Consider the following 27,543-nt stretch of genomic DNA (forward strand, 5'->3'; position numbering starts at 1 on the left):
CATAAAAACATTTCTTTGAACATATTAGGCACATGTAAAAAGATAAAACTTCTACTTTGAACTCATAATGAGCATACAGTAAAACTACTGCCTTAAACATGTGATAAACAAAGTATCTTGTTAGATAGTAGGATCAATAGTCCTAATGTAACTCCCTTTTTATGTAAAGATTCTATCTATTTTGATTGAGATAATTTTTCCATACATAGAGAGCCTTTGTATCTGATCATATAAAAACCCAAGAGAGAATTAGACAGTAGTGGAAGCTGTCTTCTTCATCCACAACTGTGTCTGTCTGTTTATGTCTGACTCTCAGTATATATTTTCTATATGTATGCATGTAAATATGTGTGTATATATATTCATATATATATATATATATATATTGTATCTTCATGTATATATGGATGAATGGTGTCTTTGAGAGCTCTTGTGTATTTCCATTGATTGTATGTGTGCTTGTGTGTGTGTGAGGTTCACAAAAATCTGCTTCCTTTGTCAGCCAAGGTGTAAATAGCAAGGCCACCAGCATGGAACTTTCAAAGTTAAAGTTTAAATAGCAAAGATAGCAGCCTAAAAAATTAAGAGTTAAAGTACATAGAAAAATATCAGCCACCAGCTGACCAATCAGCAGTACTACAACCTGCCTCAGTTTACCCTGTGTGCTGGAGCTGGTCTCTAGCAACCCAGCTGGAGTGACCTGAGGAAGATAAGTTTCACCACAGGTAGCACTTCACCTGGGATGCTGCAGAGCTACAACAGGCCTTGGTTTGCCCGGTGAGCAGGAGCTGGTGTGTATAAAGGCATCATCATGGTTTTCACTTTTTATTGTTTTCTTAAGTAAGAAATGTAGTTATGGAAGTGGTCACTGGTGAAGATGTTGAAAGGTCTGGTGTACTGTAGGGACAACCTAAATCAACATCACTTTATTCATAGATGTCATTTTATAAAATTGACAAACACACTATAAGACTGTGAAAAGGAAGCAGAAAAATTAATGCTCAAAATGATCATTTTTGAGCAATTCTCCAGGATACTGTTCTCTGTCTTCTTAGGCCTGGGACTGCTTCCTGCACCTCCAGAGTTTCTGACACACTCAGGATGTGGTTGCAGCACTGTGTCTTGTACAGTAATAGACAGCAGAGTCCTCAGATGTCAGACTGCTGAGTTCCATATAGGCTGTGCTGGAGGATTTGTCTGCAGTCAGTGTGGCCTTGCCCTTGAACTTCTGATTGTAGCCAGTACCACCACTTGAAGGATTATTCCACCCAATCCATTCCATGCCTTGTCCAGGCCTCTGCTTCACCCAGTACATAGTATAGCTGGTGAAGGTGTAGCCAGAAGCCTTGCAGGACAACTTCACTGAGGACCCAGGTCTACCCAGCTCAGCCTTAGACTGCTGCAGCTGGACCTGAGAGTGGACATCTGTGGAGACAAAGGCAGAGTGGATGTCAGTGTCACCTCAGTCCCTGTCTCCTCCCCATATTTGGAGTTGGTGAGCCAACTTACCTGTAGTTACTGACAGAAGGAAGAGGATGATCCAGCTCCATTCCATTCTTAGGGATGGTGTGACTCAGACTGTGGGGAGGACACAGACTAGATGTTGTTTTGGGGTGTGGAATCCTTGTATTAACCACCATAGACTCAAGTAATTTACATATTCATGAGATGTCCTTATTAGATAAATCCATAGTCCAGCAGAGGAAGAAGGAGGTACAAACACCTGAGTCAGGCAGCAGGATGCTGAGGTTCAAGTCCTAATCCTCTGAGGAAATGCATTCCATACTCTCTGCCTTTTTTCAGATATATGCAATTAACATTTGTGTGAGAAGGTGGAACCATTGATTCTTCTGTGAGTGAGTATGTTAACAATCATTCTCAGCACTTTAACCCATGATGAATGTCTCCATCACTCACTGCACACTGCACACTGAGAACTGAGAGCAGCACTAATCGATGTTATAAACATAAATATTTGTGAAGCAGTTTGACACCATGACCATGAGCACTCTGGTCAACTAGGGACTGTGCCATCTATAGCCATGGAATTTTGACCATGGAAACCTAGGTCAAACACTTTCCAAAGTTCAGGCCAAAAGTACAATTTAAAAAAGTCGGTGGCTATGGACAAATAGACACTAATGGGTACCTGAAGGCTGATGTAGACTACGAGGCCTGGGACTGCATGAGATCACTGATGTCTTTACTCATCCTTCAAGCTAAACAGCAACTTACTGCATAGGAAACCTGGCCAACAGTGAGAATTATAAATCAGGTAGGTTTTTTTTTTCTGTGTCTTACAAGAAAAGTCCTTATTTAACAGCTGAAAGGCAGAGGAAAGGAATTTTAATGTCCTAATTTGACCTCAGTCATATGATAATAAGCATGAATACAAATAAAGACATGTATGCCATGAAAGGCTGATCCTCTCTCACCCTTGACGAGAGTGTAGACAAGTGTATTGCCTATGGAATCAGTTTGGAGAATTCACCAAAAATTAATAAATAAAACTATCCTGTATCCCGACTATGTCCCTCCAAGTCACATAGTCAAGCTACTCTACAACTTATTATAGAGACACATGAACTTCCATATTTCTTCACAGCATGTTACTCATGCCTTATTTACAGCAGCTAGAGAATGGACTCATCCTAGATCTCCAACAAAGAACAAATAGAAAAAGTACAGTGTAGGCTGTGTTGGACATTATAAATGCATCCACTGTGAATCCGTCTGATATTTCTCTACTGAGTTTTTTCTGCCAGTGCTTGGGATATCCACCCAATCAATTAAATCCCATGGCCAGGTTTCTGACCCACCCACCATCCACATAGAGGAAATAGGGAAGCTATCTGAGGGAAAATTTTGGCAGGTAAACTTTCATGAAGCTCCAGGACTCCTCAGTCCATACCAAGACTCCAGCAGCTTAACCTAGGAGTGACACCTGTATAAAGGATGCTATGATCTATTCTGTCTCTTTCTTCCCCTTAGCTTTCCTCCTATGAATGCACTTTCCTGTAGCTGCTGTCACCAGGTAGAGAAGATCCAACTTCACACCAAGGTGAGAACCTGTGTGCTCAGAAAGTTTGGAAAAGTGGGTACTAATGTGGTACTGTTGGCTGTGAGAACATGGCCTTATTTACAACTACAAACTAATTTACTAAATCAAGAGGAAATATATTTCTTAGATGAAGACATGCATTTTTTGATAATATGGAACTGGTAGAGTTTTTCTGTTAGTCAGATGCATGGTGAGGTTCTGGTATCTCATAAAATGCATTCAAGCAACATCCTAGCACCCTGTCCACTCAGAGCTCATCAATTCCACTAACAATCCATTCCCCACATCCACACTCATTTATGGGTCCCACAGATAAAGCTTTCAAGAGACATCTGAAGCTCCTCAGTGTCAACCATATTTCTGATGATGACAAGATGCATTGACCATCCTACCCCATCCAGACACATAGAGCTCTTCCATCCCACTGAGACTCTAGTCACCATATCCATGTCCCTTAATGTGAACCACACTTCAAGTGTTGAAGAATGACATGAATCTCCCCATGGTCAACCACATTTGCAATGCTGAGAAGGTGCATTGGCCATCCTGTTTCTATCAGATACTTACTCAAAGTTTGGATGCTGCTGTCCAGCACAATGCAATGACCAACAGGACTATGAACACCTCTTATAGCAGCAATAAACTCTGGAACACTTTCTCCCATGTTGCTTAGGATTCTGAGGCTCCAATAACATCTCCAGGGTTGTAGCATGGGAATGGTATGTGTCAACAACACATGGTCTCTGAACATAATGTTGTTGGCAATGAAATCCACAGAGACTGCTGGAATACACTCTGTGAACAACTTCTTTATCTGCTTCAGCTGCTCCTTATTGGAAAATTGGTGGATCTACAGTGCCCCCTGCTGGTCCAGGTAACTCATTTGTGTAACTTCTCACACAGGGATAGCTTATTTATTTCTCTTCTTTGCAATATACCTATTGATATTGAGAAGATATTTCAACAATGGAAGGTGAGCTGTGCCTCAAACTATGTCTCCATGAAACACAGTCCTTTCTCTAGGGGCTGTTACATCTTGCAAGAGAAGTGACCACTGATGAAGTAGTGAGTTAACAGACTAAAACTAGATATAGACAGGAGCTATAAGCGGTCTACAAGGTAGTTTTCCCACTGCTGAAGCTGTACTTGAGACAGAAACTTCAAAACACCACAAAGAGGATAAAATGTGGCACCCACAGATCAGTTCCAATCTACAGAAAATATTTGCCCATCTAAGAATTAACTAGAATTTTAAAAAATGAGCTGTGGGTCACTCTGCTTGCTAATTCAGCATATGTATTACAGGTGGGCTGTATGGTTGTATGTAAAGACTTGGCAGGGGTGCTGTTTTCCTTTTTCCATTTATCTTTAAATATAAGAAATGTTGAGTGGGTCCTGAGGCAACCCACTTTTCTCTGGATCTAACTCCAAAAAGCTAAGTATTCTTTTATTGATGGAAGGTCATGGCTAATGATTTTCAGAGTCTTGGATATATTTGCTAAGGCCTTGAGAATGACAGTTCTGGTGCTGAAAAGCTCCAATGTGTGTGTGTAGCCATGACCATTGTATATGACAAATTTGTTTCTGTGTGTGTGTGTATTTGTGTGAATATGTTTGTGTGTCCCTGCAAGTGAACACACGCAGAAAATCACTTGACAGAATCCAACACACCTTCATGTTAAAAGTCTTAGGTGGATCAGAGATACAAGGCACATGCCTAAGTACAATAAAGGCAATACACAGCAAGCTTAGAAACATCATCAAATTAAATGGTGAGAAACTTAAAGCAATTCCACTAAAATCAGGGATTAGACAAGGCTCCCCACTCTCACCATAACTCTCCAATGTAGTGCTTGACATCCTATCTACAGCAATAAGATAACTCCATGAATCAAGGGGAAAGAAATGGGAAAATAAAAAATCAAAAGGTCTCTATTTACAAATGATTGTACACATAAGTGACCACAAACATTACACCAGAGAACTTCTACAGCTGGTATACACCTTCAGTGACATGGTTGGATTCAAAATTAACCTTAAAAAATACAATAGACCTCCTATGCCCAAATCCCAAAGGGCTAAGAAAAAATAGAGAACTAGCACCCTTCACAATAGAAACAAATAATATAAAGTATGTTGGTGTTACTCTAACCAGCAAAGAGAAAGATCTGTATGACAAGAATTTCAATTCTCAGAAGAAAGAAATTGAAAAAGAAATCAGAAGATGGAAAGTTCTCCCCTGTTCATGGATTAGTAAGATTAACATATAAAAATGGTAATCTTACCAAAAGCAATCTACAGATTCACTGTAATTCCCAACAAAACATCGACAAAATTATCTACAGATTTTAATTTAAAAGAACAAGTTTCAACTTCATATGTACAGAACAACAACAACAAAAAGTTGAGATTTGATTTTCTAAAAATCCTATACAATAAAAGAACTTCTGCAGGTATCTCTATTCCTGATTTCTAACTTGACTACAGAGCAATACTAACAAAAACTGCATCATACTGGTATAGAAACAAACTGGTTAATATATGGAATCAAATTAATGGCCCGGAAATAAACACACACACCATTGGACATTTAACTTTTAACAAAGAACACAATTCCATAAAATGGGAGCAAAAGCATTTTCAACAAATGGTACTTGTATTAACTGAATGTCTACATGCAGAAAATACAAACCCTTCCATAATTATTGCCCTACACAAAACTCAATTTGAACTGGATCAAAGGCCTCAACAGACCACAGGGAGCCTTGTGGAAGGGGTTGGGAGGATAGAAAGACCTGGAGGGGACAGGAACTCCACAAGAAGACCAACAAAGTCAAATACTCTGGGCTCAAGGGGATTATGAAGACTGAAGCAACAACCAATGACCATGCTTCGACTGGATCTAGGTCCCCAACACACACGTAACAGATGGGCAGTTTAGACTTCATGTGGGTCCCCTAGTTAAGGGGAGCAGAGGCTTATTGTGACATGTATTCTGTTGCCTGTTTCTGATCAGGTGTCTCCTGGCATGGCTTCCTTGTGTAGCCTCAGGGTAAGAGAATGTGCTCAGTCCTGATGCAACTTCTTAAGCTGTGGAGAGTTTGGGGAACTCAAACTTTTTTGTAAATATATGAGATATGGGGATGAGGGAGGGAGGGAGGGATCATATAAAGATTAGGGACATGGAGACATCAAGAGGTAAAGGGAATAAATATTTAAAAAGTCCTTAGCAAATGTGAACAGAAATTGCTTTTAAAGTAAATGCATGAATTGAAAGAAAGACAGAGGGCTGCAGAGAGGGGAAGTTTAGCAATCTCATACTAGTGAATTCACATCTCATGTGTTACCTCTAGAATAAAAACCCACCCACAAGGTATGTACATTGTATCCCTGATATCTCCAAGATTTATAATATGAACTTGGATTTTGTTAAATACTTTTTCATCATCCAAGGAGATGATCATGTGAGGTTTTTTTCTTACAGTTTGTTTATATGTTAGATTACACTGATGGATTCCTGTATATTGAACCATCTCTGCATGTCTAGGGTGAAGCCTACTTGGCCATAGTGAATATTTTTGATGTGGTTTTGGATTTGGGTTGTGAATATTTTATTCAATATTTTTGCATCAATATCATAAATTTGTCTGAAATTCTCTTTCTTTGTTGGTGGATTAGGTATGAAGTTACTGTGGTCTTAGAATGAGTTTTGTAATGTTCCTTCTGTTTCTATTTTTTGTAATAGTTTAAAGAGTATTTGTATTAGCTCTTCCATGATTGTCTGGTAGAATACTGCACTGAATCCGTCTGGCCCTAGGCCCTGGGCTTGTTTTTTTTTTTTTTTTTTTTTTTTTTTTTGGTTGTGAGATTTTGATGAATGTTTTTATCTTCTTAGGGTATATAAGATTATTTCATTTGTTTACTTGGATATGATTCAACTGTGGTAAGTGGAATATATCAAATAATTGTGCATTTAATTTTCAAATTTTGTGGCATATAGGCTTTTGAAGTAAGACCTTATGAGTCTTTGGATTCCTTCCTGTCTATTGCTTTCTTTTATGTTTTTCTTTATTTGGAAAGTGTCCATCTGTCTTTTTCTAATTTGGTGACAGGTTTGTCTATCTTGTTTATTTTCTCAAAGAATCACCTCCCTGAATTGCTCTTTATGTTTCTAATTTGTTGATATCCAACCTGAGTTTGATTATTTCCATCCATTTTCTCCTCTTGTGCATCTTTGATTCATTTCATTCTAGAGCTCTTAGGTGTACTCTTAGACTGATAGTTTGAGAACGCTCCATTTCTTTATGGAGGCACTTAGTGCTATGAACTTTTATTAGCAGTGCTTATGTAAGTTTGGGTAGGTTATGTCTTCATTTCTATTGAATTTTAGAAAGTATTTAATTTCTTTATTTTACCCTGACACCGTAGTCATTGAGTAGAGAGTTGTTCAGTTTCCACACATCTGTAGGCTCTTTGTTATTTCTGTTCTTTTTGAGGTCCACCTTTTTTAGTCAATCGTGGTTTGATAAGATATAAGAGATTATTTCAATTCTCTTGTACCTTTTGACACTTGCTTTGAGACTGATTATATGGTCAATTTTGGAGAAGGTTCAGTAAGATGCTGAGAAGAAGTTATATTCCTTTTGTTGGGTGATGGTTCTGTAGATATTGGTTAGGTCCTTTGATTCATGACATCGGTTAGTGTCATATTTTTCTGTTTAGTTTCTATTTTGTTGACCTATCTTTGGCAATTTTGTGTTGTTGAAGTATCTCCCTACTAATGTGTGAGGATCAGTGTGTGGTTTAAGCTTTATCAATATTTCATTTACAAATGTGAGTTCCTTTGCATTCGAGGCAAATATGTTCAAAATTGAGATGTCATCTTGGTGAATTTTCCTTTGATGATTATGAAGTGACCTTCTCCATCTCTTTTGATTAATTTTGGTCAAAAGTCTATTTTGTTCATTATTAGATGGCTAGCCCAGTTTGTTCCTTTGGTCCCTTTTCTTGGAAAACCTTTTTCCAGCCCTATACTCTCAGATGATGACTACCTTGGTGGCTGAAGTGTGTTTCTTGTATGGGTCGCATTTGTGTATCCATGCTGCCTTGTCTTTGCCTAGCCTCAATAGAAGAAGATGTGCCTGGCCCTACTGCAACTTGATGTTCCAAGCCTGGTTGATATTCACAGAGGCCTCCCTTTCCCTGGAGAAGAGGAGGAGTGCCAGATGGGGAGGCAAAGGAGGGGAGAGGTAGAATCTGAGAGAACAAGTGGGAGGAGAGCTGTTACTGGGATTAATAAAAAATAACTTAATCAATATATTTTAATAAAAAAGAAATGCTTCAACTGTTTTAGGCTTCTCAATCATCCCTCAAATGGGTTTAATGTTTAGCGATCTTTCCCTTCATATAACCTCTCTTCCCTACCTCTTCCCTCCACTCAGTTTGATGCTCCCATTGCAGGCCCCAACCCATCTACCCACATTTATTTACACATTTCCCATTCCTAGGGAGAAACTTCCTTCCTCCTAGCTGCTAACATCTCTGGACATAATGACTTTATCCTATCTATGGAAGACCAAAACATAACATCCAGAGAGGAGTGTACATATATATATATATTTGTCTTATCGATCCTGAATTATCTCATTCTAAGTGAATTTTTAGTTTCATCCATTTCTTGTGAATTTCATTATTTAATTTTAAACATTGGAATAATATTCTGTTGTGTTAGTGTGCCATATTTTATTTAACTATTTTTTGTTGATGGGCATCTAGGCTGTTTCTAACTTCTGGCTATTATCAGTGAAGCAGAAATAAACATGGTTCAACAAGTGTCCTTACTTAGATATAAAGTCCTTTGGTTGTATGGTGAACAGTGGTATAGTTGTATCCTGAGGTAGATATGCTCCTAGATTCCTGAGAAACTGCCTCATATTTTTCTGAAATGACACTCTGTAAGTCTATATGTTTGCCAGCATGAGCTGACATCATTTTATTGATATTGGGAGTTATGAATGGTATAAAAAAAATCTCAAAGAAGTTCTGATATTCATCTCTATGATGATTCAGAATGTTTCTTACAGTGTTTCTCAGTCATTTATATTTTAGATTTTGGTATTTCCCTATTTAAAGCATATTTCATTTTTATTTGCATTGTTTCATTTCTCTCCATTATTTAGTTCTTTGTGCTTTTTAATTTTATCCTAGTACAAAATTATAGTTTTTCAAATAATCCCATTCTATACCCTGCTGCATTATATGAATGATGATCTACTTTTCCATAAAAAAGCTTGTCAATTTCACCAGGTCCTTTCATGAACTCTTACTTATGGTACCTATTGCCAGTACTATTCCTCTTCTGTTCAGAAAGTCTTTTCTGGTGTCAGTAAATTTAAGACGATTCCTTTCTTTTGTAATATTCAGTGTATCGGATCTTGCATTGATGTCATTGAGCCATTTCAAATTGAGTTTTGTGCATAATGATAAATATGGGTTCATTTGCATACTTCTACATGTAGCCATCCTTTTTTGATGAGATCATTTCTTGAAGATGCTGTCTTTTTTTCTATTACATATAATTGATTTACTTATCAAACATAAAGTGCCCCATAAGTGTATGATGCCAAAAGCCATGCTGCTAAGGAAGCTTACTAGGCATGTGGGCTGTCTAGGAAGTGATCCTTTATTCACAAGGTCTGTATCATTATGCACCCCCAGAACAGCTTCCAGCCACTGACATGCTGTCAAGACCCATTGTTTTGGGGAAGCTCAGTAGGCATGAGAGATCTCTAGAAGGGATCCAGTATTTTCTAAGGTCTGTACCATGATGTACACCATAATTGCTTCCAACCTCTGACTACCCTGTTGCAGCACCGGCGCTCCTAGTCTAGGCTATGGCGAGGGTCTGCAGATTGAAATGATGACACAACAATGAGTCATTCATTCTAACAGAATGCCATTTAATGGGAGTAACAGAGCTGCTTATATAGGGGAGGAACCAGCAATCAAAGAGCACTGTGGAAAGTCCCAAAGAGGAGGCAAACAAAGGGCCAAATAATGAGACTCAGACCAAGGAAAATGAAGGCAACCAATGGAGCACAATGTTTCAACTGCAGACAAAAACAAGTAATGTTTCAACTGCAGACAAAAACAAACAATGGTCAGTACCAGCACAGCTTTAGTTCCCCACACCCTGTAAATTGTTCACTGCTGCATCTCTCTAAAATCTGGGATTAGAGATGGACATGGTGGCATAAGCCTTTAAGTCCAGCATCCAGTGAGGCAGGGGCTGTGAGTCTAAGGCCAGCTTGGTCTACAAAACGAGTCCAGGACAGCCAAGTTTACACAGAGAAACCCTGCCTCAAAAAACCAAAAAGAAAAAATATCTGGCATTGGTGTGAACTACTATTTTCTAGGTATTGACCAGCTCTGATTGAGCAAACTTCCCACAGGACCTTGTTGAGGATATACTGTTTGTTGGTCAGATGAATTAATCACTGATTATGGAATTCCTGATTAGATTCAAATAGTTTTAGTAAGTTAAATTGTTTGAGATCTTCCAAAACAATTTAAGAGATCTTAGGCTGCAATAGACACCTTTCTGGGCCTCCAGATGCCTCACTAAGGATAGCCTTGCAGCAGATTCATGGCTTCAGATAAGCTTTCACTCCAGGTGGCACTACAAATTCTGGTATTTCACTATGAACATACCCAAGTTGTATTAAACTTCCCATGAACCCAAGACAGAATGGGGCTACCTAGATATGTCTATATTTACTGTTTCTTAGAATGAAAAACAGATAAAATGATTGTCCTGAGTTCATTATGAACTAAGAGATAGCTGGATAATGTATAGTTAGATCAGTCCTAATTGAAAAGTCATATACTACCTTTGACACTCTGAACTCACTATGAAGTTATGTAATGGATACCTAGATAAGTGTTTATATTTAAAACACATAACCTGTTGTATTTTAGAATTTATCTGTTTTTGTGATTACTGCCTTTTTTGACTATGAGGTAATTCCCTCTTCTCAGACGTATAAGGATGGTGAACAACATAAATGGCATTGTAACTGGGAAGCTTAACTTCAGGTGAAGTTAAGATGACTAAATTCATCCATGTGTGTGTGAGTGGTTTATATTCTCTCTCTCTCTCTCTCTCTCTCTCTCTCTCTCTCTCTCTCTCTCTCTCTCTCTGTCTCTCTCTCTGTCTCTCTCTCTGTCTCTGTCTCTGTCTCTCTCTCTCTGTCTCTCTCTCTATTATTAATGTCATATTTCCATATAGATTCACAAATAAGTTAGCAGACTTGGGACTTTACCATTAGCCTTTTAAAATTAACAAGCCTAAGTTTATATTAGCTTACTGGGGATTTCTACAAAGAGGCCTATCTAAGGATCAAAGAGCCTCCTTTTTGACGCCCTGCAGTTTCTTGCCAGAAGCCTCTTTTATACCCTCAGCCACAGGAAAATTGAGGTCTGTATAAGTTATCCTCCTTGGTCACAGTATAGCCCATGCCTAGAAAAGAAACCCTGAGCCCCCTTTCTTCTTCCTTCAATCATGATTAGTTGCCTGAGCCATCAGATCTGGCCTCACAAGAGATAGAGCAAACTGGAAGGGCATTCCCATCCCTCCCCAGAGACTGTACCCTAGACCTCTTCAGAGCCACAGCCAGGCATTAACAGTATGGAGTTATGCCTGCATCTTCAAGATGATTCCATTGATAAATATGTCTGTTTTTTCCCAATACCATGCTGTTTTCATTATTATAGCTGTGTACCACAATTTGAGATTAGGGATGGTAATAGTTTCTATAGTTCCTCTATTAGAGAATACTTTCTTAACTACACTTGTTGTGATGAATAGCTGTCACTCAGGTTCACCTTACACCCCCTCCCCCAGCATCATTATGCTTTACCTGATAAGAGCACAGGAAAGTTAATGGTAGATCAGGACTTTATGGTAATTTTGACCCTACATTGCCTGCTTGAGCTGCCAGGTAAAGGCATGATCTTAAAGGATGGGCATCATGTTTGACCAATGCTGGTAAACAAACATTTGCATCTCAGCTTTGTAAGACTTTTCCTCCAAAAGGCCTAGTCAACATATATATTGTTGGTATATTTTGGGGCAACATTCTTTTACCTAAATTTTAGTATGTGCAATTTAATTTCTATCATGAAAATCTATTAGTAAATGCTGTATAACATTAATCTATTATTTTCAGTTTCTTCTACGTAAATATATGATAACTGACAGTGGTTTCTCTGTGATGACAAAACAAATAAAACAATGCAAATAAAAATGAAATATGGATCTAAACAGATAAATCTCAAAAGATAAAATATAAATGACTAAGAAACACTTGAGGAAACTTCTTAATCATGATAGAGATGAAAATATCTATTTTTTTAAAATGATGAACAATTTTTGAAAAAAATCAGTTGTAAACCTGTATCTCAGGGATTCACTGTTAGGCTACTTAGACATCAAGGACCTTTTGTGGAGATCTCTTCTTCATGCAGTATGAAGTATCTGGGTACTTGAAATGAATTCTCCAGCAGGTATCAGACAGGTCATTGACTTAAGGTATTACATCCACTTAGCAGATGCCTTCACAGTACACTGCAGAATTGCATTCAGTTCAGAGGCCATAACTGGAAGATTCCCCTGCATTCTGGTCAGTCCCTGCTTTCCAGGTGTAGGAGTCAGGATTGTTCTTTATAAACTCACTGGTATTTCTAACAACATTTTAAATTCAACACAGATTTGAAAAGTCTAGAGCAAAAAATTAGCCTAGAGGATTCATACCTACCATTCATCATAGGATTGTATCCATATGAAGCACACGACACTAAGATTTTCAGAGAGTAAATATCTGCTGTAGGAGCATGTAATAATAATTTTGTTAGCTAAAAATACTTCTTGCTAAATTCTTTTCCTTTAGATTACTAAGGACCACAGGTCTCCGTGCAGGTTGTTATTCATCCATTATCCAAAACCAAGTACTTCATAAAAAAGGGAGACCACAATGTATGCAATGGGCTGTGAAAGTTGATGCTGCATCAGTGTTCTGTAAATTCTTGGGAATGTGGGGCAGGTTACTGACACTGGGTGGGAAGGAAATATGGGCCAAATGTATGTATTATATGAGAAACTACCTCATTTGACTTGTGCATAACGTGAGGTGATAGAAGAGTTCATGAAAGCTTTTAACCAATTTATAGGAATTATACTTGTATGGCAATACATTCTAAGGTAAGTATATTATACATTCTACAGACTGGAACTCTGCTGGAACACACAGCCAGAGTTAAAAGAACTGAGACGATTAGATGAATTTTTTGTTTGACCAAATGTTGGTAATTTGGAGTTTCCAGGTCATATTCATATTATTATTCCCATCTATTCCAGCAAACATTCTTCTCTCTCATAATCCAGAGATATATTTATCATGCATTGCTGGGAGCAATCACATGCTGGATTGGCAAAAGCAAGCACATGAGCTTCCTGGAGGCAGCTTACTCCTTGTATGACTGATGATGTGTGTGTCACTGGTTTCAGCACTTTCTGTTGCTACATTGCCTTTCCATTCTTGTGCCTTATATCTGGCATATATAGGCAGAGACCCTCATTGCCTAATGGAAAATAATATGCCCCATAGGTGCTCCTCTCTCTGTTGCACAGATTTCTTTCAGATATTTTATAATTCCTGCAATGATTTCTAATTGATTCAAATAACTTTAAACCCTCATGTAATATAGCAAAAAATTTTAGGAGCTCTATAAACCTCCATGTGAATTACACTAAGAAGGAAAACAAGATTGAAATAAATTATTAATCGAGGAAATACATTCATTTTCAGGTTTATTCCAAGATAATGTCCCTGGTATATACCAGGATAAGAAAGATAATATGAATATAAAAACAAAGAATAAATGGTTATCTGTACAAGACAAGAGAGACACCTGAATCTTAGAAAAACCTTGATGTATAAAAAAAGTTTCATTGAATACATAATATACATGTAAAATTAGAAAAAGATAAAACTTCAGCTTAGAAGTAAAAGAGCATAGAGTAAAACTACTGCTTTAAGCTTGTAATAAACAATATATCTAGTTAGATATTAGGATCAATAGTCCTACTGTATCTACTTTGAATGATGTAATTTTTCCAAACAGAGAACCTTTGTATTAGATCATATGAAAACCTAAGAGAGTATTAAACAGTAGTTGAAGCCATCTACTTCGTCCAAAAATGTGTGTCTATATGTTTGTTCACATATGTGTGCATGAGTGGTGATTGACTGGGACTTTGAATTGTGTCATTTCTGTATTTCTAGATTTCCAGGAGAGTGACATGGATTTTAGAACTAACCAGAGTGACCTCTATTCTGTCCTTCAAAGCAAAGGTTCCAACCAACATATAACATATATGAATGTTATTAACTGAGAGGTAAATACTGTATGTGAGTCAGGCAACATCTTGATATCCCTTCTCTGCACCTGTTCCTTATGCTTTGCATAATTTTTTATTTACATAATTTCCTTTACCTGTCTCAGCTCAAATATTTAGAAATGATACAAATGATATTGATATAAAAATCCTATAGTTTCTTAGAAGAAATTGCTCTGAACACTTAAAGAATAGTAATGAAAAATTTTTCAGAGGGAAAAAAACCAATCACAAGAGAAAAATTGCAAATAAGATTTTACAAACTTATTATACTACATTTTACCATTATGCACATTAAATATGCATCATCATTAAATCTAATTTTTGTCTCAACTTCTGCTGACACGTTGAGCAGTTTAGCAAACACAGAAGACTTAGAGCCTGTCAACTTGGAAAAATGTGAGATCTACACACCAAAGATATTGTCAGAATCCTCCCTTTTTTTTTTCCTTCCTTCCTTCCTTCCTTTCTTCACTTTCTAACTTCCACTATTCCTTCACTTTCTTACTTCAACCCTTCCTTCTTTTTTCATTTAATTTCTGAATAAATCATTTAAAATTTAAAAATATTTGTATAGATATATTGGGAAGGGATTACATTGAATTTGTAGACTGCTTTTGGTAAGACGGCCATTTTTACTATGTTGATTCTCCCAATCCACAAGCATGGGAGATCTTTCCATTTTCTGATATCTTCTTCAATTTTTCCTTGGAAGACTTGAAGTTTTTTCATAGAAGTCTAACTATCATTTTCTCTAGAACTCATATGCACAGAGGTCCCTAAAAGCACTGATATATTTACTTTCCTTGATTTCTTCAGTGACATATGTCCACACAGTTGTCTATAGCAACACCAAAGGATACATTTCTATTCTACTCAGCAGACCACAGAAACTCCCTTAAAATGGACCACATCTTGAGAAACAAAACAAGTATTAAAAATTCACATAAATAAGGTCAGTGAGAAAACCCATCTAGCCACAATGTAAAGTATCTTCAAATCTACAGTGGACACAGAGTAATTCCACAATTTCATGAGGATCAAACAACTGGATAAAAAAAAATCAGAAAGAAATTAAAATGTTAAACATTCATATATTAAATGAAAGTGAAAACACAACACCAAGTCTTCTGAACAGATTGAAAGCTTCTAAAGAGAAAAATTTATACTTGGGTGTTTTAGTTTTCTCTGTCTGTTTGCACGATGTTCTCATGTTATTCTCTCACAAAGGACTGGTTACTCCAGAAAGCACCCTGCTGTGTGAATTTCTGCCTCTACATCTTCACAACACTCACAGCCACAGGCTTCATCACAACTGACTAAACATGGCTTTATCTTCATCATTGTTGTTCTGCTGTTGTCAGCACAAATTTATGGGGATATTAAATTGTAAGGAATTTCAAATGCACAGAGTTGATCTTGACTCGAGCCCATTACTTCAGCACTCATGACCCTCATTATCCTTCTCAGAGATACATGAGCACAGCGTCTATGCCTGTATGAGAGATCTATACTGGAAATGTTTTACCTGCAGCACTGACATCAACTCTACTGCATTCAGCTTTGTGGCTATATCATCCCTCAAATGGACATAAGATTTAACTATCTTTCTCTTCATATCACCTCACTTCCCTCCCTCTTCCATCCACTCAGTCCGATGCTCCCATTCCAATCTCCAACCCATCTACTCACAACTATTTACTCATTCCTAGGGAAAAGCATAGTTTCCCCTAGATCCTTACTACATACCTGACATCTGTGGTCATAAGGACCTTAGACAGCCTATGGAAGACTTAACTGATAACTTCCACAGAGAATGTATATAAACATATTTGTCATTTTGAACCTGAATTATCTCAATCAAAGTGGTTTCTTTTTAGTTGCATCCATTTCCTGTGAATTTCATAGATGTAAGGTTATTTGAATGTATGATGAACAGTGTGATAGCTGGATGTTGAGGTAGATATACTTCCAGACTTTTGAGGAAGGCCTCATATTTTTCTGTAATAACTTTTCAACTACACACTCCACCAGCACCCCATAACTCTAAATCTTTGTCAGCTACAGCTGACATCATTTTATTGATATTGGGAGTTCTGTGTGTTTTAAAATCTCAGGAAATTTTTATTTTCATTTCTGTGGTGATTAAGAATGTTTCTTCAAGTGTTTCTTAGTCATTCATATTTTATCTTTTTAGATTTCCCTTCTTAGATCCATATTGCATTTTTTATTTGCATTGTTTTCTTCACCTCAATATTCTTTAGATTTTTTTGAATTTTATTTTTAGACTTTTATCAAATTTTAGTTGTTTTAAATATTTATATTTAATCCTTTAGCCTACTGCTTTATATAAATTTTGATATCCTTTACCATACAAAAGCTTGCCAATTTCATGAGGTCATTTTGTGAACTACGACTTGTTGTTCTTATATCCTGTGCTTTTGGTATTCTGTTCAGAATTTCTTTCCTGGTGTCAACAAGTTCAAGACAATTCCTTTCTTTTTCTTATGTCACATTCAGTGTATCTGACCTTGTATTGAGCTAATTGATGCATCTCAAATTGAGTTGTGTTCACGGAGATGAGAATGGATTCATTTGTATTCTTCTACATGTAACCAACATTTCTGGATAAGATCACTTCTTGAAAATGCTATCTTTTTTCTAGTATGTATGACTAATTTATTTATCAAAAGTCAAGTGCTCTGTAGATGCATGGACATATGCCTCTATCTTCAGGATGATTTCATTGATTAGTGTGTCTGTTTCTTCCCAATACTGTGCTGTTTTCAATATTGTAGCTCTTTAGCACAACTTCAGATTGGGCATGGTCATACATTCAATAGTCTTATATTAGAGAATGCTTTACTAACTACACCTGTGTTGTTCTAAATAGCTGTCACCAAGGGTCACCTTACACACCTAGCAGAATTAAGCTTTTCCTAATAGGAAACAGAGAAGTTAATGGTAGACCAGGACTTCATGTAGCTGTGACCCTGTGCTGCCTCACTGAACTGCCTGGAAGAGGCATGATCTTCAGGGAATAGCATAATGTCTGCTCAGTGCTGGTGAACAAACATTTTCATCTCAGCTTTGTAAGATTATTTTCCCTCCAAAAGACCTGGTTAGCTCTAATTTGTTTGGGTATTTTGGAAGCAGCTCTCCTTTACCTAATATCTACTCTGTGTGGTTTAATCTCTGTCATGAAATTCTACTAATAAATCTTTTATAACACAAATCTAATACTTTGAGTTCCTTCTATTTAATTCTTACCTTGATGCAATCTAGAAATAAAAATATATTATAACTGACAGTGTGCTCTCTGTGCTCTCCTAGATGGTACATGATGGTCTCTATTTTGTTACTCAAACTCTGATGAAGAAGAAGCCCTAAAATGTTTTGTAGATAGTATTGTACTCTTTTTGTTTTTTGGGGGGTTTTTTTGTTTTTTTTGTTTTTGGTTTTTCTGAGACATGGTTTCTCTGTGTAGCCTTGGCTGTCCTGGACTCACTTCGGAAACCAGGCTGGCTTCAAATTCACAGTGATTCGCTTACCTCTGCCTCACAAGTGATGGGATTAAAGGCATGTGCCACCACTGCCCGGCTAGTATTGTACTCTCAACAATCTGCTACAGCTCAGGAAGGGTATCCTCAAAATCTTATGTTATTGTGATACACCAAGGGAGAGAAAACAGAATTCAATGTGGTGGTGAAAACTTTGCCTCTTCTTGATAAATTCAGCCTGCCTCATCTGAATTTGTCCCTATGAACATTCATGGACCCATCGATTCAATTTTAAAAGAACACAATGTTAACATCAGACATAAATTTGAAATGAAGTTAAGTATTATAACGCAAAGGGAGACTATGTTTTTGCCTAAAAGGACGCATGAAAATGAAAAGTATGATGTTACCCTTGAATACCAAACATGAATTTCCTCACTTATAATTTCAGGAAACACTATGATTTATAACACCAATGAGTGGTGAAAATGCAAGCTTTCAAAGGCTTGGTATTGGACGGGAGTGAACTATTTTCTTTTTCTTGTCTGGAGGGAGTGAACAACTTGTGATTTGAAAGACATTTTTCAGCAGTATATCTCTGTCTCTGGGATTCACTCCTGGGCTATTTACACATCCAGGACTCTTTTAGGTCTCCCTTTCCTGCAGTGTGAAGTGTCTGGATACTTGAAAATAAGCAGAAGGTACCAGATAAATCATTGAATCAAGGTGCTATAGCCACTTAACAGATGCCTTTCCAGTACACTGGAGAATTGCATTCAATTCAGAAGACAGACTGGAAGATTCCCCTGCATTCTGATCAATCCCTGCTGCAACTTGCCTCAGTTTACACTGTGTGCTATAGTTAATCTGCAATATCCTGGGTAGAGGGACCTGAGGAAGATAAGCCTCATCTGGGCTGTTGCAGAGCCTGTAGCAGAAACCTGGGCCACCATTGTGACCCATCTTGGTTTACCCATGTGCTGGAACTGCTCTTCTTCAGTGCATCATTATGGATTTCCCTTTCTTATTGTTCCATTAAAAAACAAACAAAGTGGACAAAGGCACTATAGCACCGTGAGTAGGAAGTAGAAAAAAAAGGAATGGTCAAAATGACTATTTTCATGCAGGTCTCCAGGTTAATCTTCCCTTTCATCTCAGTACCAGAGCAGCTTCCTGCTTCTCCAAGGTTTCTGACACACTCAGGATGTGGTTGCAGCACTGTGTGTCTTGCACAATAATAGACCGCAGAGTCCTCAGATGTCAGGCTGCTGAGCTCCATGTAGGCTGTGCTGGAGGATTTGTCTGCAGTCAGTGTGGCCTTGCCCTGGAACTTCTGATTGTAGCTAGTACTGCCATATTCAGGATAAATCCATCCAATCCACTCCAGTCCCCGATCTGGCTTCTGCTTCACCCAGCTCATATAGTATTCTATGAAGGTGTAGCCAGAAGCCTTGCAGGACAACTTCACTGAAGACCCAGGTCTCACAAGTTCGGCCCCAGACTGCTGCAGCTGGACCTGGGAGTGGACACCTGTGGAGGAAAAGATAAAGTTGATGTCATCGTCACCTCAGTACTTGTCTCCTCTTCAGATTTGGAGCTGGTGATCCTATTACCTGTAGCTACTGACAAGAGGAAGAGGATAACCCAGCTCCATTCCATCCTTAGGTATGGTGTGTTCACTGACTGTGGAGAGGACACTAATCTGATGTTGTCTATGGGGTGTGGACATCCCTGTATTTAACCATCATAGACTCAAGTAATTTGCATATTCATGAGCATGGTACCTCTTACATAAAGCCCTAGATCAGCTGGAAAAAAAGGAGATACACACACCTGGCTCAGGAAGCAGGATGCTGAGGTTCAAGTCCTAATCCACTGTGTAAACATATTCCATACCCCTCAATTCTTTCACATATCTGCAATTAACCTTTGTGTGAGAGAGTGACATCATTGACTCACCTGTTCCTGAGTACTCTGCCAATCATTCTCAGCACATTGAACAGTCATGAATGTCTACATCACTCAGTACACATTGCACACTGAGACCTGAAAGCTACACTAATCTACTTGGTATAAACAAAAATACTTATAAGGCAGCTTGACAACATAACTATTAGCAGTACAACTCTGCTCTACTAGACTAGAGCATATTTCATCTCTAGTGATAGACTTTTGACCAGATGCACCTGCGAAAAATTCTTTCCTGTGATTCAGGACACAAATCTGATTAGGGAGAAGTTGGTTACTACATAACACTCAGACAAAACTATGCCGGGTCCCAGATACATCCCTCTAAGCATATGACCAGTTGACTCCACACATTATAGAAACACATGAATTCCCATATTTATTTCCATCATGTTATTCATGATCTATTCACAGAAGTATCTGTGTGTATTCACAGTGGGTATCTGTCCTGAAATTTCTCTACAGACTTTGTTCTGCCAGGGCTTGGGATGTCCATCTAATCAGTTCAACCCCAAAGCCAGGCTTCTGCCTTACCCAGAGTCCCATGTAAAAAATGGAGATGCTATCTGAGTCAAAATTTTTGAAGGTAACTTTTCCTGAAGCTCCAGAAATCCTCAGTTCAAACCGAGACTCCAGCAGCTGAATGGAGGTGTGACATCTATGGACAGAATGCCATGATTTCTTCAGTCTCTGGCTCCCCTTTTGCCCTACTCCTAGGAATACACTTTCCTGTAGCTGCTGTCACCAGGTAGAGATGATATAACTCCCTGCCAAGGTGTGAAGCTGTGTGCTCAAAGACTGTGGGAAAGTGGGTACTAATGTGGTAATGTTGGTTGTGTAGACATTGCTGTCTTTACAACCACAACTAATTTATGAAATCAAGATGGAGAATGTTTCTCATATGAAGACATGATTTTTTGAGATAGAACTGGTAGAGTTTTTCTCTTAGTAAATGCATGGTGCGGTTCTGGTATCTGACGAAATGAATTCAAGCTCCATCATGGCACACGTGCACAAAGAGCTCTCCCATCACACTGCCAATACATTCACCACATCCATGTTACTGGTGTGACACTCACATCAAGTTTTCAAGAAACACCCTGAAGCTCCTCAGTATCAACCATATATCCGATGATGTGAAGGTGCATTGACCATCCTACACCAGCTAGACACATAGAGCTCTTCCATCCCACTAAGAAACGAGTCACCATATCCATATTCCTTAATGTGAACCACACGTCAAGTGTTCAAGGGTAACATTCAGGTTCAACCACATTTGTGATGCTGAGAAGGTGCATTGACAAACCTGTTTCTATCAGACTCTCACTCAGAGCTTTGGACTCGGCTGTCCATCTCAATCCAATGATCAACAGGACTAAAAATAGCTCTTCCAGGAGCTGCAAGCCCTGAGACACTGTTCCTCATACTGGTTAAGATCCTGAGGCTCCAAAATCCTTAATAATTATTTATAAGTATGTCATGAACTTGTATTTCTATGCAGCCAACATATGCATCTGGTTTGTACATTGTTGATCTCAATATGGATGTTTTTGTTAATAACCTCTTTGAGGATGTAGCATGGAAATGGTATGTGTCAACAAGGCCATAGGCTCTGAACATAATGATGTTGCCAATGAAATCCACAGAGGCTGCTGGGAAAAATTCACTGAACAACTTCCTTATCAGCTTCAGCTGCTCCTCTACTTATTAGAAAATTGGTGGATATACAGTGCCCTCTGCTGGTCTTGATAAGTCACTTGTATAATTTCTCACATAAGGACAGCTCACATTTTTCTCTTCTTCGCAATGTACCTACTGATTTTGAGAAGATATTTCAACAATGGAAGGTGAGCTCTGCCTCAAACATTGTCTCCATGAACCACAGTACTTTAGCTAGGGTGTGTTAGAAATAGCAATGGAAGTTACCACCTATGAAGTAGTGAGTGAACAGACAAAACACTAGAGATAGACAGAACCTATAAGCTGTCTACAAGGCAGTTTTCCCACCCCTGAAGCTATACTTGGGGCAGAAAATTCAAAACACCACAAAGAGGAACAAATGTGCCACCTACAGATCAGTTCCAATCTACAGAAAATATCTGCACATCTTGGAAGTAACTAGAATTAAGGAAAATTTGTGCCACGATTCACTTTGTTTGCATATCAGCATTAGAACCACAGGTGGGCTGTATGAATGTTAGTAAAGACTTAGCAGTTGTGGTGTTTTCTCTTTGCCATGTATCTATAAGGTTCAACAATGCTGACTGTGTCCTCAGACAACTCTTGTCTCTCTGGATGTAGCTTCCCTAAGATCAGCATCCTCTTATTCATGGAAGGTCATGACTAATGGTCTTCAGAGTCTTGCTATATTTGCTAATGCTGGGAGAATGACAGCTGTGGAGCTGTGGAGCTCAATAACCCACTACCAGCTCCAATGTGTTAGTCTAGCCACCATCAATGTATACAACAAAATGTGAGTGTCCCTGCATATAAACACATGTAGCAAAATCACCTGACAGAATGCAACACACCTTCATGTTAAAAGTCACATATAGCTCAGGGATACAAGGAATATACCTAAGTACAATAATGGCAATATACAGTAAGTTTATAGCCAATATCAAATTAAATGGAAAGAAATTTAAGCAATTCTAATAAACCCAGGGACAAATCCAGGCTCCCCACTCTCACCATATCTACAATGTAGTACTTGAAATCCTATCTACATTAATAAGACAGCTAAATAATTCAAAGGGAAACAAAGTGGAAAAGAAGAAATCAAAGGATCTCTATTAACAAATGATAGTATACATAAGCCAAAAAATTCTACCAGAGAACTCCTACATTTGATACAGACCTTCAGCCAAATGGCTGGATTAAAATTACCTCGTAAAAGGTCAGTACACCTCCTATGTGCTAATTCCAAAAATGTTGAAAAAATTAGAGAAACAACACCCTTCACAATATAAACAAATAATACAAAGCACTATGGTGTGGCTCTCCCTAGGCAATTGAAAGACCTGTATGACAAGAACTTTAATTCTCTGAAGAAAGAACTGAAGAAGAAATCAGAAGATGGAAAGTTCTCCCATGCTCATGGATTGGTAGGATTAACATATAAAAAATGGCCATTTTACCAAAAACAATCTACAAATCCAGTGCAAGTGCCATCAATGGAATTAAATTAAAAGCCCAGCAATAAATTCACACACCTAGGGACACTTGAGTTTTGACAAAGATGCAAAAAAAAATACAATGGGGGCAAAATCATCTTCAAGAAATGGTGCTAGTCTAAATGGATGTCTTCATGTAGAAAATGCAAATAGCTCCATATTTATTACACTGCACAAAACACAACTGCAAGTGGTTCAACGGCATCAGCCGAACACATGGTTCCATTTGGAAGGAGTGGGGAGGATAGAAAGACCTGGAGTGAATAAGAACTCCACAAGAAGACCAGGAGCGTCAAATAACCTGGACTCGAGGGAGGTTTATGGAGACTGTAGCAAAAAACATGGATTATGAATTAATTTGGTCCAGGCCTCCTACATTTATGTAACAGATGGGCAGTTTAGTCTTCATGTGGGTCCCCTAGTAATGGGAGCAGAGGCAGCTTCTGACATGGACTTTGTTGCCTATTTCTAATCAGGATCCTGCTGGCATGGCTTCCTTGCCTAGCCTCAGTGTAAGAGAATGTGCTCAGTCTTGATGCAACATGGCGGGCTGTGGTGCATTGTGGGAATTCCCCTTTTTTGGCAAGTAGGAGGAACATGGGGGAGAATGAGGGAGTGTGTGACAGTGTGGAGAGTAGTAAGGTGAAGAGGATCAGGAGACAAAGTGAATAAATAAAAAAAAAAACACTTAGCTAATGTGAATAGAAATTAACCTAAAACTACCACATAAACTGCTCCTGCCAGCAGTTTCCAGAAACTCACAGCAGGACAAGTAGACATAATCAGCACTGAATGTTCTTCTGAGATAAAAAATTTCTCCTCATGATTTATGTTCCACCTGATTGACCTAAAGGTAACATTCCTGCGACCCACAAACCCCACGTACAATTTTATACTCTGTGAATTCATTACCCTTGAAGCTCTGGGCTGCTATCCTACCCTACTGTGTCAGGAAGGTTTGTGGTCCTAACCTGAGCTTGTAATAAAGGACCCTGTGTGTGTTACATCGATATTGAGTCCTGCTAGTCATTTGGGGAGTCTCATGATTGGGACACAACTACACAAATAACATTCACACACACACACACACACACACCTACACACACACACACACACACACACACACACACACACACACACTCCATATGCCATTTAGTTAAAATTTGCAGTATGAAAGATGGGACTTTTAGTAAGTGGCTATGGTCATGGCATCTCCAATGCCTGCTCTGAGATCAACGTCATCAAGGAAGGATATTTCAAACCCCTTTATGCTGTTGTCATTATGATGCTCTGTCATGTAAGAACGACAAAAGTCCTTGTTCTTGTCAAATAGTGGAAACTTGTCCCTCCTTCTCTAAGAGTAATGAGTCAATTCACTGCAATCACTGTGATTAATTCCATGAATTGTATTATGGAGTCACTAAAATGATGCAGACAGTAATTGTAAAGAAGAGTGAGATTGTTGATATAAATGACTAAAATGTTAAAGCAGTTCAGAACCTGGGTGAATCTTAGAAGCTGAACAGATTTGAACTTGATGTGAAAGAGGCTTTTATTTCCAAGAAAGGCTAATTAGTAAAAACTGTACATTGAGGAAATAAAAATGGACCAACCATTCGGGAAGACTCTGAATCTTAATGGGAAATGAGAAAAATACCAGAATCACAGCAGAAAAATCACCCTAAAGACTGTCCTGATGATGCCATGTAGGACACTGAGCAACAAGCTGATGGAAACTGAACTGTCATCTGTGTTAGTATCAGACACTTGTCTGACTGTCTCTGCCTGAGGCCATCTGGACGGAAGCACTCTCCTATAATGACTCTGCATATGTTATGAGAAAACATTTGAGCAGTGAAACGTAGAATATGGCATAGATTCTGGCTGAGTATTGTCAGAGCAGGGGGACAAAGGGGATAAGAGACAGAATTAATGCTGCAATAGGCAACAGACTAAAAATTGCTGGGTATTTTTAAGTCAGTTTGTAGATTGACATCTCAGAATCATAAATAAATGCATTTTCTTTTTCCACAGTGTCCAGATTTATTGAATGAAATTAAAAACACGAGTTTGGAGCTATGGGTCGGGTGGGAAGCACAGGCACCATGTGTTTTACTTAATTCTTCCTTAATAAAAATTTTGTTTTTAAGCAATATATTCTGATTTCCTGTGCAACTTCTGTTCTATCCCTCTCAGCTGCTGCTAACCCACCTCCACTCCTTTTATTTCTCTGTCTTTTACTAAAAAACATCTTCTCCCTCCCTTTTTCTCTCTGTACCTGTATCATTCTATCTCTCTGCCTATCTCTCTGTCTCTGTCTGTCTGTCTGTCTCTCTGTCTGTCTCTCTGTCTCTCTCTCTCTCTCTCTCTCTCTCTCTCTCTCTCTCTCTCACACACACACACACACACACACACACACACACAATCTCACAAAAACACAGAATTGGAGACCAAAAAATACCGAGAGAGAGAGAAAGAGAGAGAGAGAGAGAGAGAGAGAGAGAGAGAGAGAGAGAGAGAGAGATGACTAAAGAAATTAACATGAATGAAAAACTCTTCAAATACCCCATACGCCCATTTTCTGTTGGTCCTGGGCATGGTGTCTACCCTAAAATTTGGATAATATAGCCAGTGAGACTCCATGAGAGAAAACTAAGTTTTCCTTTGCAGGGAAGTTCCAAATAAAGTTAGCTTCTTGGTTAGGGGTAAAAGCAAGTATCCAATTTTCACTTTCAGCACTGGGGTCCCATTTGGCTTGGACATGTGCAAATTTTGTGTTTCCTTCCACAGTATCTGTGAGTACACACACATGTGCATCAGTGCTGCTGTATTTTGTGGAGAATGCTTCCATGAAGTCATCCATCACCTCTGGCTCTTACAAATTTTCCAACTCCTCTTCTCCATCACTCCTTGAGTCCTGAGGGGAAGGTTTGATGAAGACAACCGATTCAGGACTGAATGTTCCAGTATCTCTCACTCTCTACACATTGTCTGCCCACTTGTGTTTCCCTATGTTAGCTTCTACCTACTACAAAAGCTGTTCTATCAATGGATAGACAAGACATAGTTTATAAGTAGTCATGTCATTAGGAATCATTTTATTGCTATGTTCCTTCAGCAGAACAATATCATCTGGGTTTCCCCTCAAGGGCCATGGCTTATCCAGTCTCAGGTTCTGAGCCACCATAGCAGTTTAGGCATGGGTTCCAACACATAGAGTGAACTCTCAACCAATAAGAGAATGATTGATTACGCCCATGTTTGTGGCACAAATGCACCAGGCCATCTCACAAGTCATCATTATAGGTGACAGAGCTTGGTAGCTATGTTAGTTATTAATGTTCTCCTATGAAAGCATGTAGAGTACTGCCCAGTATTATGAATGCCAACCAGTATAGGTAAAACCACTATTTAGCCACTAACTCAACATCTCCAAATTCAGTGAGATATATAAGTGTTATCTGGAGCAACAGGGTGTTACCAACATTTATAGAGAACAACCACTGGCCTTGTCAAATAACCTGGGACACTTCAGAGATTCCCAAGAGTAATATTGTCCACTGGTGCTTCTCCAGTAATGCCCATCTGTCCCAATCCAGTTGTTTGCTGTACAGGATCATTAAAATAATTTGGATCTTCTACTGTAGGGATTTGAGACAAATGACTGAGTAGAATCATAGCACTGAACCACCTGGTTTATGTAACAGACATGCTTCATATTTATAAAAATAAATATAGATGGCCCCTATTGTGCCAACTTAAAGGGGTATGCTTTTATATAATGGGAAGTCATGGCTCTGGAGCTCAGAGTGAAGAGGAAACCCCATAGGCTAGCAGGAAATGTGTGCCCCCTCCAAACATCCTTCATTGTAGAAGGGAGGCACAGAGCTGAGAACCATCCTGAAATACTGAACAGCTGCAGCCTGAGGCTGTGTCAAGGTGCTCCCCAAGCACAGGAGTAGGGGGCAGTGTCTGCAGTGTACACACTGGTGATCTTGAGGAATACTTGGTTTTTGGAGGTATCCTTAGAGATTGTGAGCCGGCTCTTCAGGGATGGTTTGTAGTACTTATCATCATTCCACCATATGTCTGCCAGCCACTCCAGACCCTTCCCTGAGGGATGACGGATCCAGCCCACACCTATACCAGAAGTGCTCAGTGAAAATCCAGAGAAAGTGCAGGTCAGACTAAGGATCTGGGAGGGCTGCAAGATCCCAGGGCCAGACTCTTTCAGGGTAACCTGGGACAGGACATCTGTGGAGAAAAAGAAAAATCAGAAGGTAAAGTTGGAATAGGGTGAGGATATGGAAGGTTCTCCCTTAGAAAGCCTTGGCACTCACATGCAGGCACAAGCAGCAGCAAGAATGAGGAAGTTAGCCTGTCCAT

The 27,543-nt window shown here is 38.7% G+C and overlaps 1 protein-coding gene across 1 annotated transcript; it reads right to left on the minus strand.

The window, feature by feature from the left end:
- Positions 1 to 1,096: 1,096 nt before the first annotated feature.
- On the minus strand, positions 1,097 to 27,543 carry LOC127186220 (uncharacterized). Its single transcript, XM_051142672.1, has 4 exons — positions 27,498 to 27,543; positions 27,112 to 27,411; positions 19,178 to 19,546; positions 1,097 to 1,425 (listed from the first exon to the last, which is right to left on the minus strand). The coding sequence occupies exons 1-4, from the start codon at positions 27,541 to 27,543 to the stop codon at positions 1,097 to 1,099; spliced, it is 1,044 nt and encodes a 347-aa protein (XP_050998629.1).

The sequence above is a fragment of the Acomys russatus genome, unplaced genomic scaffold, assembly GCF_903995435.1.
Source record: "Acomys russatus unplaced genomic scaffold, mAcoRus1.1, whole genome shotgun sequence".
Taxonomy (NCBI): domain Eukaryota; kingdom Metazoa; phylum Chordata; class Mammalia; order Rodentia; family Muridae; genus Acomys; species Acomys russatus.

Excerpts from the sequence above, each read along its gene's own strand:
- LOC127186220 (XM_051142672.1), bottom strand. The coding sequence starts at position 27,543 with ATGGACAGGCTAACTTCCTCATTCTTGCTGCTGCTTGTGCCTGCAT. Across the intron at positions 27,412-27,497 it reads GCTGCTGCTTGTGCCTGCAT|ATGTCCTGTCCCAGGTTACC; the intron begins GTGAGTGCCAAG and ends TTTTCTCCACAG. Across the intron at positions 1,426-19,177 it reads AGAAGCAGGAAGCTGCTCTG|ATGTCCACTCTCAGGTCCAG; the intron begins GTACTGAGATGA and ends TTGTCTCCACAG.